Raw genomic sequence first — 19,322 nt, forward strand, 5'->3', positions numbered from 1 at the left:
CTAGTCTATAGTCTAGTCTATAGTCTAGTCTATAGTCTAGTCTATAGTCTAGTCTATAGTCTAGTCTATAGTCTAGTCTATAGTCTAGTCTATAGTATAGACTATAGTTTAGTCTGTAGTCTAGTCTATAGTCTAGTCTATAATCTAGTCTATAGTCTAGTCTATAGTCTAGTTTATTATATAGACTAAGGTCTAGTCTATAGTCCATATCCCTCTGGGTTCCTTCAGTATTAATATTTTACAAGTTTGAGTGTATATGTATATCGTTTGAGGGTATATGTATATGTGACTTTATATTGAATAAATTTGTGGCGCGTGGTTGCCATCATTATCAATGTATTATAAGTGCCCCTCCCCTTCTACTTATGCTTTGAAAATGAAAAATACAAAAACTTCCCAGCAAATCCAAAAAATATTGTACCAAATTGTCAATTTATGTGCTTAAATAAGAATTGCGTTCATTTGTCAAAAAAAGAGTCTGACAAAAAGATGGTGCCATGAATGTTCTTTTTCAATAATATAATTTTTCAATCAATATGGCACATTTTTAATGTTAATAATGGTATAAGATTCCAAGTACTAAAATACCTAACAAGTGATGGTACGTTCAGAGATATTCATTGTTTTAGTTTTGAAATGGATTTTATTAGATAATATTTCCACCATTTCGAGAATTATTAGCTCACTTTTAAACACCCTGTTTGTCTTACCAAAGACCACCAGAACAAAGCAAACAAATCTTGTCCTTTTCTTTAACAAAAATAAAAATAAACGTGAAATAAAATTACACACAAAGTATTAAACGCACTCACACTTAAATAAAACAGACACACTTACACAATTATACAATTTTATAGTTTCATTGAAGCACAAAGAAAAAAACCATCAACAAAAAAGTAAATTAAACATTAGGAAAGCAACAACAACACGTATAAAAAAAAGATTTATAATCTTCAAAATGCTACTTATTTCTTAATATTAAAAACGTAGAGGGAGGACTTAACTGAAGACAGTTAAAGGTAGGGGATTATATTAAGTGATCCAGGGAGTAAGGGATTCTTAACAACAAAAAAACACTTTATTTAAGAGCAAAGGCATCATAATCCTTATTATAAATGCTGAATTGTTCCAGAATAATGTTAATAATTTCAAGTAGTTTTTTCTTGTGTTAAATTAAAAGAAACAATAAAAAATGGTGGAAAAGAAAAATTGTGGTAATATAAATAATTGTAATATATTAAAATTTAAATTGTGGCAAATTAGGAAATATTTAAATTAATGAAAGTTATTTATCATTGAAATTTAGAAGTCTTTAAGGAAAAAAGGAAGTAAATAATGAAAATATTTAGAGTAATTGTTTGTGAGGTTATTGCCAGACTATATACTACAGGCTGGTCCAGAGTGTAGAGTAGTTAGGTGTACAGAATAGAGTCTACAATCTAGGCCAAACTAGTTCCATTTAATGAACTAGTGTTTGGACTATTGTCTGGCTCAGAGTATGAACTATAGTCTACTGTAGTCTATATATCATATTCATTTGCAAAGTGTAGACTGTACTTTGTACAGACTATAGTCTGGTTGAGAGTATTAAATATGGTCTGGTTTAGATAACAGCGTGATTCTGAATACTGGTTACATTCTGGTCTAATGTACAGACTATCTATCTATCTATCTATCTATCTATCTATCTATCTATCTATATATATATATATCTATATATCTATATATCTATATATCTATCTATCTATCTATCTATCTATCTATCTATCTATCTATCTATCTATCTATCTATCTATCTATCTATATATCTATCTATCTATCTATCTATCTATCTATCTATCTATCTATCTATCTATCTATCTATCTATCTATCTATCTATCTATCTATCTATCTATCTATCTATCTATCTATCTATCTATCTATCTATCTATCTATCTATCTATCTATCTATCTATCTATCTATCTATCTATCTATCTATCTATCTATCTATCTATCTATCTATCTATCTATCTATCTATCTATCTATCTATCTATCTATCTATCTATCTATCTATATATCTATCTATCTAACATTTGCTGGCGTACATAGTACTAAAATAACTCTTTTCAACCCCTTAATGTTCAACGTGAGTTTTTGCTGGGTATGTATAAGAAACAAAACAATTTTTTATTAAAACATAAAAAGGAACAAATAAAAAATCGCAAAACTCGTAAAAAAACAATTTCAAAAAATTTACAATATTGTTCTAATAAGAAGTGTGCTTATAGTATTTGAAAATCTCTATATCTTGCTAAATCCATCTAGACGGGAGAGAATAAAGAAACATTTATAACAAACAAGAATGTGAACTGGATTTGAAGGTAGACCACTTTTTTTCTACATCAAACCATTTCGATTTAGAATGACTATAAGTTTTTGCTATTTAAAAGCCGGTATAGAAAATAAAAATATTGTTAATAAACTTGTTTTTCATTATAAAACCATTAGCTTATAAAATTTAAGCAAAAGCTGAGTAAATGTTTATTGTACTATTTAATATATCTGTATAAGAATTTTATATTGTTATAATGACACCATTTCATTGATTAGCCCTGTGTTTTTTTAAGAACAATGTTTTGCAAAACAAAAGATTTAAGACACAGACCTGTTTTCTTTTATGGTTATTTTTGCTTTTAACTTTATTTTTCTAAAGTTTATATATAAAATTATATTATTACAACTTTCTTTAAATTACAAAAAAGTATTAACAAAGAAATCAGCTTTTTATTTATTAAAACTTTTTATAAAAAAATTAATTTATTTATAAATATTTATATTTATTTTGACTTGTTTGAATATAATAGTTATTTATCATTATTTATATTTGAGGTTTTGCAACTATTAAACATTTTGTTTAAAAATTTTATTTACTATCTTCTTCATTTGATATTTTCTTACTGTCGCTGTCAATGACATTTTGTTTTTTTTCTTCTGTTGTCATTTGTTAATTTTTTTTGTTAACAAATGTTAAGTGTTTGTAATTTTTTAACAATTTTCTTTACTTTATAAATTGTTGTAAGTATTTTACTGCAACAGCAGTTGTTGTAGTTAAACAAATAATAATTTGTTACAATGCATAAAATAAATAATGAAAATGAAGGGATTTACTTTTTCGAAGTAATAAATTTCACTTTCATATATTTCCAGTAAAAAGTGTTAAATATTTTTGTATATAATATATCTATTAAAAGTGATTGACAATTCATCCACTTTTTCTTCTGTATTTATAGTTAATTTTTGAATATATTCAAGCTTTATCAAACAAATATTTCTTAACCACATTTTTCATAAAATCTTTTGAATATAGAATCATGAAAGTTTTTCTTACTCAAAATAGTATCTTCATCAACAGCTAACATGATCATTATTAAGCTTCCATTTCTTTTATGTAAAAAATTTCTCATAAAACTAATTTAAATACATGTCAAAACTTCACACATTAGATGTGTTATTTCTATTTCATCTATGTTAGAAGTCTATATTATACATAAATAATTTAACACAATTTTCTTTGAAGAACCTGTCTTTATGAAAAATTTAATGAATATTAACTCTAGCATTGCATACATAGCTAAATAAATACAATGTGGTAAACTTCTTTTAAAAACAAACTCATTCTTATACCTTAGAACCTCCAACACAATTTCAGTTAACAAAATTAGATAAATATTTTTGAGGTATTTATGATGGCTTAAATTGTAGCCAAGAACAATAAAAAACAATTGTTTAGAAAAAAATTGGAAATAATAATAAGAATAAATAAGTTTAAGATTAATGTTATGAGATGAGATTAGAAAACATGTGTAATTACCAAATTAACTTGTTACGAATATTGAGTACAACATCGAAAATGAACGCATGAAGGTCTAAAAGACAGAGAGAACAATGTAAAATTTGGAACCGTTTTTGTGTCATGCACACCATGAAGACCTTGTTGACTCTTAGATGTTTTGTTGCATTTTCTAAAAAAGTTGACTAACTAACCAACCAACCAACCAACTAACTATCTAACTAACTAACTAACTAACTAACTAACTAACTAACTAACTAACTAACTAATTAACTAACTAACTAACTAACTAACTAACTAACTAACTAACTAACTAACTAACTAACTAATTAACTAACTAACTAACTAACTAACTAACTAACTAACTAACGAACTAACTAACTAACTAACTAACTAACTAACTAACAAAATAACAAACTAATGAACTCTATCTATCTATCTATCTATCTATCTATCTATCTATCTATCTATCTATCTATCTATCTATCTATCTATCTATCTATCTATCTATCTATCTATCTATCTATCTATCTATCTATCTATCTATCTATCTATCTATCTATCTATCTATCTATCTATCTATCTATCTATCTATCTATCTATCTATCTATCTATCTATCTATCTATCTATCTATCTATCTATCTATCTATCTATCTATCTATCTATCTCTATCTATCTATCTATCTATCTATCTATCTATCTATCTATCTATCTATCTATCTATCTATCTATCTATCTATCTATCTATCTATCTATCTATCTATCTATCTTTCTATCTATCTATCTATCTATATCTATCTATCTATCTATCTATCTATCTATCTATCTATCTATCTATCTATCTATCTATCTATCTATCTATCTATCTATCTATCTATCTATCTATCTATCTATCTATCTATCTATCTATCTATCTATCTATCTATCTATCTATCTATCTATCTATCTATCAATCTATCTATCTATGTATCAATGTTTATAATAACAACTTAGAAGACTTTCTCCATTTTCATTACAGATGCCATTAAGAGAGATTGAAAAGTCTTAAAAAACAACAACTTAACATTTATCCATTTGTTGCTTAATCTTCATTCTAAGCCAAATATATCTCTATGAATATTTTAAGAATTTGTCATGGTGTTTTTGGAATAATCGCAATGTTTTGTTGTTTAGAAAAGAAAACAATAAACTGGTTGTTTCATTCTAAAAACATGTTTTAAATGTTAGAGTACAAGAGAAATAAACATAAATCAAATTGTTAATGACTGTTAAAATTCTGTTATAATTTTGTTTTCTTAAATATAGTAACGTTCTTTTTTTGAAATTTTAAAAAAATAATAAACTGGATTGTTTTGTTTCGTTTATTAATATTCAAGTCTTTGTGTGAAATGAAAATAAACTTAAAATACCTTAAACAAATGCTGTAGTGCAATTGTTTGAAATAGCAACAACAAAACGGAAATAAGAACGGAAAACCTAAGTATAATGCAAAAGTAAAGTTAGACAAGAAACTTTGTTTTGTAGTCAAAAGCAGAAGACTTAGACAACAAACATTAGTTTGTATGCAAAACAAAGCCATAGGTAATGGCAAAAAGGTTTGTTGCTTAAGTCTTTTGTTTTTTGCTAAAAAATGCTCAATTCTTGTCATAAATTTAAATTTAAAAGCTAAACGGTTTTAATAAATGTCAAAGAAAATAAAAAATATAAGGAAATATAAAAAAATATGTACAAATTGAAGAAAATATTTAAAGTATTTCTTTTAGTTTGATTAACATCAGTAATACCAAAAGCAGTTTCTTAAAAAAAAATATGACATCATTATTAAATAAATAAAGATTTCTTAAGAAATTATCTTAAAATCTTATTTATATTGAAAATATTTAAAGGTTATTTGATAAATATGTTTAAATAATTTTTCTCTTTTTTTATTACACAAAAGAAAAAGAAACTGCTATAATTTAAAAAAATACATTTGTACAAATTAATATTGATATTTTTCCAATTAATTGGTTTTTAATTGTTTAATAACTTTTTATAAAAAAAATCTATACAACATTGTTATGGGTTGTAAGCTATGTTTGTTTGTAGTTGTTATTAAGGCATATATTTTCTTTATATAATTATTAAATGATTTCTTTCTTAACATTTGTGTTTTTGTTTTGCCGAACAACAAAACCAAAATATATATATATTTTTTATTTTCATTATATCACTTTTACTTTCATATGCAACTGGTTTAAAGATGAAGAAAAAAATACAAGCGTTAAGAAAGACACTTCATTCATCTACTCACATGCATACTCTACACATTTTAGCCACAACCATTAAACAATATTTAATTGTGTAAAAGTTGGTTACATTAAGCGGGCTTTTAATACTCCTCATGCATTTGCGTTATTTTTTGTATCTTTTACTGTCTTGCCAAAGTGATTGTCAATCAATTTTTTATGACTGCTTCATCTATGTTATCTTTTTGTGTATTTTGACTATTGTTGGTTTTAATAGTTTATTGTTAAAAAAAACAAAACAAACTTTGCCTCAATGTCAATCAGGTTTGAAAATTGGTTTTACACCACATGTAATGATAATTAAATTAACTATTTATTACATACATCCACCAATCATTCATCTAAATGTTATGAGAGTTAAAAGATTTTAACAGTTAATGAACTTCAAAAAAGTATATAATTTTAACAATAATACAGATTTTACGCTTAAGATATTATATGTTTTAATTTATACTAAATAGTTTTAATTAAAGAGCCACGTTTTTTTAAGGCTACATTTTTATTTTACAAATGACCCCAGTTTTAACATAAAGTTATTTAATAGTTAATTGTAATGGGTGTTTAATATAAGGTTTGTGAAAAAAATTTTTGAAATTTTTTTCCAACAGTGGTTGGTCGTTTGTGCCAAAATATGTTTGTCTGAACTTTTAAAGCCCCCCGTGTGTCATTTATTCTGTGATTTTATCTAAGAATTTATTAGTTCATATCTTAATTTTGAAGGGTAAATATTTCTCACTTATTCATAGCTACCCAGCAAAAACGTAAACGTCTCATCAAATACTGGAAGAACAAGAAAAAAATGTGGGATGTAAGTAAACTCAACTTACTTATTACCATAATCATCGGTAGCTAATTGTTCTAGTTGTAGATTCATACCGGAGGTCTGGTTAAGGAGCGTACAACAAGACTAATGAAGGCCTAGGTATATTATTATAAGCTAACTAACTAACTAACTAACTAACTAACTAACTAACTAACTACCTACCTAACTAACTAACTAACTAACTAACTAACTAACTAACTAACTAACTAACTAACTAACTAACTAACTAACTAACTAACTAACTAAATAACTAACTAACTAACTAACTAACTAACTAACTAACTAACTAACTAACTAACGAATCAACTAACTAACCAACCAACCAACTAACGAACTAACTAACTAACTAACTACTTAACTAAATAAATAAATAAATAAATAAATAAATAAATAAGTAAATAAATAACTAACTAACTAACTAACTAACTAACTAACTAACTAACTAACTAACTAACGAACTAACTAACGAATCAACTAACTAACTAACTAGCTAACTCAGTATAAGTTTATTTATTTGCGAATGTGATTTTTGCAATTGGACATAATATGACAGATATGAGCAATTATGGACCGATATGAAGATCATATCGCAGGGTAGTTTATATGGGTGACGTGTCATAATGTCCACGGATAAACCAAAAAGTGTCATGGTGTTCATGGACATTATAACTAACTCAGAAAAAAAAATTTGCGGCCATACCAATATTTTTGAGGAAGTTACAAACTATAAGTCCATGTCCAGAAATAAGCACTTTTGTATGAGGGCTATGGCAACAAATGAAATTATCATTTCAATCAAGATAAATATTCGACTACAACGCAATATAAAATTCTTATAAACTACCCAGCAAAAAAAAAGAACTTTCAAAGAAGCGAAAAAGAAGTTGAACCCGGCAATGAATGAACTTCCAAAGAAGCGAAAAAGAAGTTGAATTTACTCCATGGAAGTACTGAAAAAGAACTGAAGAAGTGATTCACTACAGCTGATGTAAATTCTCAGAAAGTAATTGTTATGGTTTTTTATTTGAAGTTATTAGGATTTGAAATTGTAGTACAACTAACTTGACTTAATTGGATTCTTTTCGCTTTTTTGAGAGTCAGTAAACATCACTTGCAAACAAGGTAAACAATTTCACTTAGTCGTACTTTTGAAGTGGTGATAAATGTTATTCATTTGGAAGTACTTCGTTTTATTTATGCTGGGTATTTATAAAATTTTTTAAATAAGAGCTTTTATGGTTAAAAATTTTAAAAGTTTATTTGAGTTCAAGTATTTAGAGTAAAAAAGGATTCATTAGAATATAGATAAATATAATATTTAAAAAATTTTTGGGTTGGGTCTTTTGTCAAGGCAGTTTAGCCGCCAGCTAAACTGCATTGTTTTTTTTTTCTTTTTCATAAAAGTATCTAACACAAATCTAAAACTGAAAAAAAAGTAATTTTTTAAACCACAAGAAATATAGAGTAAACAAATACTTTGTTATAGTGTTTTAAAAAATATTTAAAAGCTATTAATTGTTTAATTAAAAAAAAAAAAAAAACACCAACAACTATAAACCTATAAAAACTCCATAATTTTTCCAATTAGATTATGAGTTAAACAAAAAACTCTAATACACATTCTATACACCTTTATTAGAGCTCACTATTCGATTGTTTTGAGAAAAAATTAATAATTCACCACTTTTTTATTCTCTTCTTTTTTCTCTCTCTCTCTCTTTTGCTGTTTTTTCAATTTATGTCATTTTTGTTACCCTTCTACTACTTCTATTGTGTATTAACTATTTTTAAACCTGTTGCTTATATTACTGTTGTTATAGTTGTTGGGTTTTTGTTATGTTTTTGAATATTGAACTATTGCGTGATTTTTGTATTCTTATTGTTGTTGTATATTATTTTGGTATCTAACGAAAAAGTGCAACCATTGATCGTAGAGAAATACAGTGTGTCAAAAGAGTTTATTACAAACAAATTTAAAATCAATTATAAGAGATTATTGATAGTTAGTGAGTTAGATAGATAGATAGATAGATAGATAGATAGATAGATAGATAGATAGATAGATAGATAGATAGATAGATAGATAGATAGATAGATAATAGATAGATAGATAGATAGATAGATAGATAGATAGATAGATAGATAGATAGATAGATAGATAGATAGATAGATAGATAGGTAGATAGATAGATAGATAGATAGATAGATAGATAGATAGATAGATAGATAGATAGATAGGTAGATAGATAGATAGATAGATAGATAGATAGATAGATAGATAGATAGATAGATAGATAGATAGATAGATAGATAGATAGATAGATAGATAGATAGATAGATAGATAGATAGATAGATAGATTGATAGATTGATAGACTGATTGATAGATAGATAGATAGATAGATAGATAGATAGATAGATAGATAGATAGATAGATAGATAGATAGATAGATAGATAGATAGATAGATAGATAGATAGATAGATAGGTAGATAGGTAGGTAGATAGATAGATAGATAGATAGATAGATAGATAGATAGATAGATAGATAGATAGATAGATAGATAGATAGATTGATGGTTAATTAGTTAGTTAATAAGTAAGTTAGTTAGTTAGTTAGTTACTTGGTTGGTTGGTTAGTTGGCTGTCCGTTCCTTTACTTTACTTGCCATGAGTTATGAAGCCCATGGCAAGTTTGGAGATTAGTCCACGGACCATGCTATAGACTGATTCCCTACTGGTAAGCCTATGGCTCAGTTAATGGACAATACTTTTGGCCATTGACAACTACATAGACGAATCTACATAGACTTGTTTATTCAAAACATGGACTAGATTTTTGATTAATTCCATGAGAGGTATGTAAATACAACTATTGAGTATCTATTGAGCCAATATTTCGATCGATTTTAGACGAAGTGACAAATTCAATATACAAATTAAAGAAATTAAAAAAACTTACATTTTATATGTTCAAGTGGCCAAACAGATTGCAAAAAGACTTCCTGAGCACACTGTACATCATTACTAGGAGTTGGTTTAACTTAAGCTGGAGTGTTTGTAAATATTAGTGGTGTTTTTTTTTGCTCTTTCTCTTTTAACAATACATAAACTCTGCTCAAGTTGAAACGTGGCCAAAGTGGAAACAGAGCAAATAAAGAAGCTGAAAAGAAAAACAAAAAGAAGGTAAGAGGTGAATTTGAAAATATTGAGGTGTATTTTCATAATTTGCCAATAGAGAAATCTCAGTTAGACTGGTTGATTACTGGCCAACGCTTAACAGTTCATACAAATAACTTCAGTCAATTATAAAGCTTGTACGATAACGGGCGTTAAAACGGGTAACAAGAAAATTTCAAAAAAAAAAATAAGTGGTAATAAAAAATATATTGCAATAAATTTTAAAGATTTTTTTATATAAGAAATATTGGAAAAAATTTAATAACTAAAAAGTAAATAAGGCAAACAATAACCCATAGTAAAAAGTGAAGCAATAATAAAGTGAAACTTATAAAAATATAAAGAATCACCAAAAATAAAAAAAGTGCAAAATTGAATAAAAATTTACGATTTCTTTAAAAATAAATAAAATTCACTTTCATTTATTTAAAAATGAAAAAAATACATGTCAATGATTACTTAACAACTTACATTTCAAAATCACCCAAAAATACACAATAACAAAAAAAACTTGCTTTACTAATTTAGTGCATTTATTAAATAAAATAAAACCAAAACGAAAATAAAATTTGGTTGTAGATTTTGCAGCTGTTTGTAGGTTCACATAACTTTACAAAAGAAAAAAAAACAGCAGAAAACAACACATACAGCCAAAATAAACCAACAAGAAAAAAACACATACAAACTACACCAACGACAAAAAATAACAACAACAACAAAAAAGTTACCATTTTATGCCATGTTTAGTTCCTTTAAATTGTTTCTTATGAAACTAAAAACTTTTCGGTGTTTTTCTTTAAAAATGAAACCGGTTCTTCTGGTGACTTTTATAGAAGAGAATTTTTAATATTTTAGCATTAATTAATTTATTTTATAAAAAATACAATATTTTCGTTTTTTCCATTGTGTCAAACTATGTCTACAGGAATTTGTTGATGATTATCTTAATGATATAAAGAAGAAGAAAAAAAATAACTTTAGTGAAAACGAAAGACTTAAGCAATAAACTTGTTTTGCTTGTCAAACTTAAACAATAAGAATATTAAAAAAAAAACAAAAAAATTATAAGACAATAATTAATGAACCTTAAGTGTAAAGAAATTTTAATTATGAAATTACAGAAGAATCTTTTTATTTGTAATAAAACGTGGGCGTTAAGAAAATAATGTGTTACCCTACAAATCTTATAACTTAAACCAAATTTAGCGAAATTTTCTATCATTTATTTCTATCACTAAAATAAAAGATTTAAGACACAAACTTGTTTTTTTTCCTAGTTTTTGTGTTTATTTACAAATTCAAAAATAACAATGGAAATTATCAAATAAAAGGATTTGTCGACATTATATTAAAGAACAATATACGTTAGTGAAAACAAAAGACTTAAGCAAGAAACCTGTTTTTATTTTAATTCTAATAGGAAAATTTCAAATATATTTCTTTACACCTAAAATAGACATAAAAATAAATTATAAATTTATCATAAAATTACCAAAAATTTTCTCTTTTTAAAAATTTACGATAATTTTTTTATAGAAAATTTACGATAAATTTTCCTTTTATGGAAAATTTACAATAAATTTTGTTTTTATAGAAATTTACCGTAAATTTTGTTTTTATAGAAAATTACCGTAAATTTTGTTTTTATAGAAAATTACCGTAAATTTTGTTTTTATAGAAAATTTACGATAAATTTTCATTTTATAGAAAATTTATGGTAAATTTTCTTTTTCTAGAAAATTTATGATAAATTTTCTTTTTCTAGAAAATTTACGATAAATCTTCTTTTTCTAGAAAATTTACAGCAGATTTTCTTTTTACAGAAAATTTACGATAAATTTTCTTTTTATAGAAAATTGACGATAAATTTTCTTTTTATAGAAAATTTACGATAAATTTTCATTTTATAGAAAATTTACGGTAAATTTTCTTTTTATAGAAAATTTATGATAAATTTTCTTTTTCTAGAAAATTTATGATAAATTTTCTTTTTCTAGAAAATTTACGATAAATCTTCTTTTTCTAGAAAATTTACAACAATTTTCTTTTTCTAGAAAATTTACAGCAGATTTTCTTTTTAAAGAAAATTTACAGCAGATTTTCTTTTTACAGAAAATTTACGATAAAATTTCTTTTTATAGAAAATTTACGATAAATTTTCTTTTTTTAGAAAATTTACGATAAATTTTCTTTTTATAGAAAATTTACGATAAATTTTCTTTTTATAGAAAATTTACGATAAATTTTCATTTTATAGAAAATTTGCGATAAATTTTCTTTTTATAGAAAATTTACGATACATTTTCTTTTTATAGAAAATTTACGATACATTTTCTTTTTATAGAAAATTTACGATAAATTTTCTTTTTATAGAAAATTTACGATAAATTTTCATTTTATAGAAAATTTACGGTAAATTTTCTTTTTATAGAAAATTTACGATAAATTTTATTTTTATAGAAAATTTACGATAAATTTTCTTTTTATAGAAAATTTACGGTAAATTTTCTTTTTATAGAAAATTTACGATAAATTTTATTTTTATAGAAAATTTACGATAAATTTTCTTTTTATAGAAAATTTACGATAAATTTTCTTTTTTTAGAAAATTTACGATAAATTTTCTTTTTATAGAAAATTTACGATAAATTTTCTTTTTATAGAAAATTTACGATAAATTTTCATTTTATAGAAAATTTACGATAAATTTACTTTTTATAGAAAATTTACGATAAATTTACTTTTTATAGAAAATTTATGATAAATTTCCTTTTTATAGAAAATTTACGATAAATTTTCTTTTTATAGAAAATTTACGATAAATTTCCTTTTTATAGAAAATTTACGATAAATTTTCTTTTTTATAAAATTTACGATAAATTTTCTTTTTATAGAAAATTTACGATAAATTTTCTTTTTAAGGAAAATTTACGATAAATTTTCTTTTTAAGGAAAATTTACGATAAATTTTCTTTTTCTACAAAATTTACGATAAGTTCTCTTTTTATAGAAAATTTACGATAAATTTTCTTTTTATCGAAAATTTACGATAAATTCTCTTTTTATCGAAAATTTACGATAAATTCTCTTTTTATCGAAAATTTACGATAAATTCTCTTTTTATAGAAAATTTACGATAAATTCTCTTTTTATAGAAAATTTACGATAAATTTTCTTTTTATAGAAAATTTACGATAAAATTTCTTTTATAGAAAATTTACGATAAATTTTCTTTTATAGAAAATTTACGATAAATTCTCTTTTTATAGAATGTTTACGATAAATTTTCTTTTTTTAGAAAGTTTACGATAAATTTTCTTTTTTTAGAAAGTTTACGATAAATTCTCTTTTTATAGAAAATTTATCGTAAATTATAGTAAATTTTCTATAAAAAGAAAATTTACTATTAATTTTCTTGATAGTTTTATAAAAAATCTTAAATAATAATTTTGTAGACAATTTTGAATAATTAATTGTTTTATAGAAAATTTTCAATAAATGATAATGAATTATCGTTTTATAAAAAAATTTCGATTCATAGAAAATTTTTGATAAATGATCATTTTATATGATGGATAAATGAACGATTTATAGAAAATTTTCTATAACTGATCGATATGTAAAATTTTAGATAAATGATCGTTTTATGAAATATTTTTTTTTAGAAAATTTGAGATAAATGATCGTTTTATAGAAATATTTGATAAATGATCACTTTGTAGAGAGTTTTCGATAGATAGTTTTATAGAAAATTTTCTATAAATTATCAATGTTTATACAATTTTCGATAAATGATCATGTTATAGCATATTTTTCATAAGTGATCGTTTTATAAAAATTTTACGGTAAATGGTAATATTATATGATCGATAAATTATCGTTTTATAGAAAATTTTCGATAATTAATTGTATATAAAACGTTTTCGATAATTGATGGTTTTATAGAAAATGTTCGATAAATGGTCGTTTTACAGAAAATTTTTGATAATTGATCGATTTATGGAAAATCTGCCTAAATGATCAATTTATAGAATATGTTTGAGAATTTTTTTAGAATATACTAAATGTTCGATAGATGACTGTTTTACAACGAGTTTTTCCTTTTATAGAAAACTTTCGGGAAACAATCTTTTTAAAAAATTTTCGATTACGTTTAATTTTAAAGAAAATATGCACTTACTTTTTCATGGATATGCTATACAATCTGACGAACCTAAACATATATGAATTAGGCGCTTAGATATACAAAGTCCATTTTTATTGCAGACAGAGTCAGAATATTTCAAATGTTTACATGTTAAGTATGAACAGGTTGTTCATAACATGTAAACATGAGTTCCGATTTTTCAACGATCACTTTCGATATAACAACCAGGGGACTGTCCCAATTCTTCCGGCATAATGTCGACCAAGTGAGGATGTGATATTCAAGGTCCTTTTTCATCAAAGACAGATCAAGTGCATTTCAAATGTTTTCCATGTTATGATAGTGGATTACTTGAGTTCCGATTTTTCATCGATTACGTCCAATATAGTTTATTAAACTATCTGATTCTCTAATTCTTTCGACATAATGTCGAAACAGTTGGGACAGCTAGTGAATTCAATTGAGAACACTTAGCAAGTGCACAATGTAAGGTTCAAGTCTCCATTTCTTCCAGATGAGATTCATGTAATAATACATTTTCAGGAGAGTTAATAACAAAATATGCGAAAATATTTAAAAACTTTAAAATATTTCATCCATTCGAGATGCACTAAATTCTGAGTTTTTGTATCTTCTAATGAAAAGAACCAAAGAACGAGCTTGCAATAGATTTTACTAAACAACAAAGTTCCACAAAAGAGGAAAGAGATGTCTTGTCTTTGCATTATAGAAAATTTTTAATTAATTTTCCCTTTTATAGAAATTTAAATTTTAAAATGTTTCTCTTTATATTACAAAATGACATTGTATTTGAACAAAATGTTTGTCTTAAAAAAATCTGCATTAAAATCATAGCTTTGACATTTTATAATAAATGTTTAATGTTAATATTCATGGTCTATTTTATTTCTAATTGATCAATAAAAAACCGTAATTTGTTAATTGACATTGTGAGCTAAGTTGAGATAAAATCAAACGGAAATGACTTTTATGAAAAAAATGTGATAACAATTTGTTTACCACACACACACACATACACATACAATGATTAAACTTTAGCAATTAAATTAATTAAAGCGTAATAAATTTTTTAATTAAAATTAAACATCAAATCAAATCAACAAGTTTATGACTTTGCGACAAAACAAAAAACTAGGCCAAGGTTTTAGTTTTAAACTAAAGCAGATGATTGATTTGCAATAATTTAAAAAACAATAATTAATTTTTTCTGAAAATTATGATAATAAATTTTCTATATAAATTTTTTCTTATTTTTTTTTAGCAACATGAGCCCTTAAACAAAACCAAAATTTGGTAATTAACACAAACTTAATGTGTTATATATAAAAAAATTAAATTACTTGGTTTTAATTTAAAATTATACTTGTAAATCTAAAGTGAGAGAAAAAAAAACAAAACAAAAGTGTAAACTTCCTAGTTACGAAACGAAATAATAAAATATAAAAAAAAGAAATAAAAATCATCAATAAATTAAAGTCTAGTGAAAATTAGATTTAACAAGAAAACAAAATTATATAAAAGAAGAAAATTGTTTAGAGAATATACTACGGCCAACAACAGCAACAACAACAACAAATATATAATTCACGAAAATGTTAACAACAAGTAAACGTAGAAAATCTCCGACAGCGTTAACCACAGCATCATCTTCATCATCGGCATCATCATCGACATGGTTTATGGTTGCCTTAATTTGTGCTACACTTTTATGTGGTGGCATTCAAACTCAAGCAGCACCAGCAAACAACGATGATGCAAATAATAATAATAATAACAATAATATAACAAATGATGTTACTGATGGCTCACAATCACCAGCAACAACAGAATTTGTAGCAATAACAACAACAACACCAGCACCAGCTTTGCAAACAATAAATGAAGTTGCTGCCGTTACAATGATGCCAACATTGCAAAACAATAACACCAACGCTGATAATGTTGATGCTTCGTCGTCTGTCAGTTCCAATACTAATACAGAGGCCAACATCAATCGTCTAGATGATGTTATAGAAATGGATGTTGAGGCTAAAACTTTAGAAATAGCAACAACAACAGCAGCAACACCAGCTTCAATAACAACAATACCAACTGAAATGAATAACGATAGTTCAATGACTTTTATGTCTTCCACAACAGACTCTGCCGCTGCTGCAGATGCGGCCCCAATATTAACAACAACAACAACAACTTCGCCTTTAACAAATCCATCTTCTACTTCTCTAGATGAATTATCATCATCATCTTCTTCAGCTTCTAGCTCAACAACCGCTTCAAATTCATTACACTCAAATACTGGTAAGTTTCTTATTATTGTTATTGTTGTTTCTATTTCTATTTTGTTTTTTGAAGTTTTTTAACAGAAACTATTTTCTTAAACTAGACAATATAATAATTTGTTTTCTTTACTTTAGTGTTTTTGTAGTAATTTCAGAATTTGGGATTATAGAGTGTTGTTAGATTATAGAGAGTGTTGTTAGCTTTTAAACACCATTTTCCATGTAAAATTAAGGGCAATTTTTCAAATTATTAAAAAATATTCTAAAAAATTAGATATCTTTTTTAGAAGAGAAAACTTAATATCAAAATTTTATTTCAATAGAAAATAATCGATAAAACTTTTCAATACAATATTTTCTTTCAATTCTCTTTTTGTAGAGAACTTTCGATAGAATTCTATTTTTATAGAGAATTTTCGATAATATTTTAATTTTTTAGAGAATTTTCGATAAAAGAAAATTTTTTATAGTAAATTCTCTTTTATAGAGAATTCACTATAAATTTCTCTTTTTATGGAATATTTTCGATAGAATTTTCTTTTTGTAGAAAATTTTCGATAAAATTCTCTTTTTATAGAAAATTGTCAATTAAATTTTAATGTTATAAAGAATTTTCAATAAAATGTTCTTTTTATAGAGAACCTTCGATAGAACTCTATTTTTATAAAGAATTTTTGATGCAGTTCCTTTTTTTATAGAAAGTCTTTAATAAAATTTACTTTTTATAGAAAAATTTCGTAAAAATTCGATTTTGTAGAGAATTTTTGATAAAATTCTCTATTTACAGAAAATTTTCGATAAAATTCTCTATTTATAGAAAATTTTCGATAAAATTCTCTATTTATAGAAAATTTTCGATAAAATTCTCTTTTTATAGAAAATTTTCGATAAAATTCTCTTTTTATAGAAAATTTTCGATAAAATTCTTTTTTTATAGAAAATTTTCGATAAAATTCTCTTTTTATAGAGAATTTTCGATAAAATTCTCTTTTTATAGAGAATTTTCAATAAAATTCTCTTTTTATAGAGAATTTTCGATAAAATTCTCTTTTTATAGAGAATTTTCGATAAAATTCTCTTTTTATAGAGAATTTTCGATAAAATTCTCTTTTTATAGAAAATTTTCGATAAAATTCTCTTTTTATAGAAAATTTTCGATAAAATTCTCTTTTTATAGAGAATTTTCGATAAAATTCTCTTTTTATAGAGAATTTTCTATAAAATTCTTTTTTTATAGAAAATTTTCGATAAAATTTTCTTTTTATAGAAAATTTTCGATAAAATTTTCTTTTTATAGAGAATTTTCGAGAATTCTCTTTTTATAGAGAATTTTCGAGAATTCTCTTTTTATAGAGAATTTTCGAGAATTCTCTTTTTATAGAGAATTTTCGAGAATTCTCTTTTTATTGAGAATTTTCGAGAATTCTCTTTTTATAGAGAATTTTCGAGAAATTCTTTTTATAGAGAATTTTCGATAAAACTCTCTTTTTATAGAGAATTTTCGATAAAATTCTCTTTTTATAGAGAATTTTCGATAAAATTCTTTTTTATAGAAAATTTTCGATAAAATTTTCTTTTTATAGAGAATTTTCGATAAAATTTTCTTTTTATACAGAATTTTCGATAAAATTTTCTTTTTATAGAGAATTTTCGATAAAATTTTCTTTTTATAGAGAATTTTCGATAAAATTTTCTTTTTATAGAGAATTTTCGATAAAATTTTCTTTTTATAGAGAATTTTCGATAAAATTTTCTTTTTATAGAGAATTTTCGATAAAATTTTCTTTTTATAGAGAATTTTCGATAAAATTTTCTTTTTATAGAGAATTTTCGATAAAATTTTCTTTTTATAGAGAATTTTCGAGAATTCTCTTTTTATAGAGAATTTTCGATAAAACTCTCTTTTTATAGAGAATTTTCGATAAATTTTTTTATAGAAAAATTTCGATTAAATTCTCTTTTTATAGAAAAATTTCGATTAAATTCTCCTTTTATAGAAAATTTTCGATAAAATTCTCTTTTTATAGAAAATTTTCGATAAAATTCTTTTTTTATTAAAAATTTTCGACAAAATTCTCTTTATATAGAAAATTTTCGATAAAATTCTCTTTTTATAGAAAATTTTCGATAAATATCTCTTTTTATAATTTTTCAATAAAATTCGTTTAAATTCTCCTTTTATGGAGATTTTTTCAATGAAATTCTCTTTTTATAGAGATTTTTAGATAAAATTCTCTTTTTATAGAGAATTTTCGATAAAATTCTCTTTTTATAGAGAATTTTCCATAAAAATCACTGTTTGTAAATATTATTTGATAAAATTCTTTTTTTCTAGGAAATTTTTGATAAAGTTCGTTTTTTATAGAGAATTTTCCATAAAATACTCCTTTTCCAGAGAATTTTTTATAATATTATCTTCTCTTATAAAGAATTGCAAATAATTTTTTCTATGGAAATTTTTCTATAAAAATCTTTTTGTATAGAAAATTTTTAATCAAAATTTTCCTTATATACAAAATGTTTGATAAAAATCTCCTTTTTATAGAAAATTTTCTATAATATTTTCCTTTTGTAGCAAACTCCAAAATAATTACATTTTAATAGACAACAATCAAACTTATTTCTTTAAAGCAAATGCAACTGCAAAAGTTTTTGACTTTTCAAGTAAATAAACTCGTGATAAAATCGCGAATTTTTTAATAATTTAAGATTATTTTCTTTTAATTTTTTTACCGAAAATGGTGTAATTTATT

The 19,322-nt window shown here is 24.1% G+C and overlaps 2 protein-coding genes across 4 annotated transcripts in view; one reads left to right on the forward strand and one right to left on the reverse strand.

Moving 5' to 3' along the window:
- The window catches only part of LOC111685293 (DNA replication licensing factor REC), a 94,655-nt gene that overhangs the window by 44,673 nt on the left and 30,660 nt on the right, over positions 1-19,322 (reverse strand). The window contains exon 2 of the mRNA XM_046949282.1: positions 9,905-10,105. The gene's annotated coding sequence lies outside the window, so the exon portion shown is untranslated. The remainder of the gene's footprint in view (positions 1-9,904; positions 10,106-19,322) is intronic.
- LOC111685295 (putative epidermal cell surface receptor) overlaps positions 10,170-19,322 on the forward strand; it is a 61,596-nt gene continuing 52,443 nt past the window's right edge. For all 3 annotated transcript variants that reach the window (XM_046949280.1, XM_046949281.1, XM_023447550.2), the window contains exons 1-2: positions 10,170-10,316; positions 15,552-16,588. In XM_046949280.1, the coding sequence (XP_046805236.1) occupies positions 15,883-16,588 (706 nt within the window). In that variant the 5' untranslated portion in view covers positions 10,170-10,316; positions 15,552-15,882. The remainder of the gene's footprint in view (positions 10,317-15,551; positions 16,589-19,322) is intronic.

The sequence above is a fragment of the Lucilia cuprina genome, chromosome 4 (genome assembly GCF_022045245.1).
Source record: "Lucilia cuprina isolate Lc7/37 chromosome 4, ASM2204524v1, whole genome shotgun sequence".
NCBI lineage: Eukaryota > Metazoa > Arthropoda > Insecta > Diptera > Calliphoridae > Lucilia > Lucilia cuprina.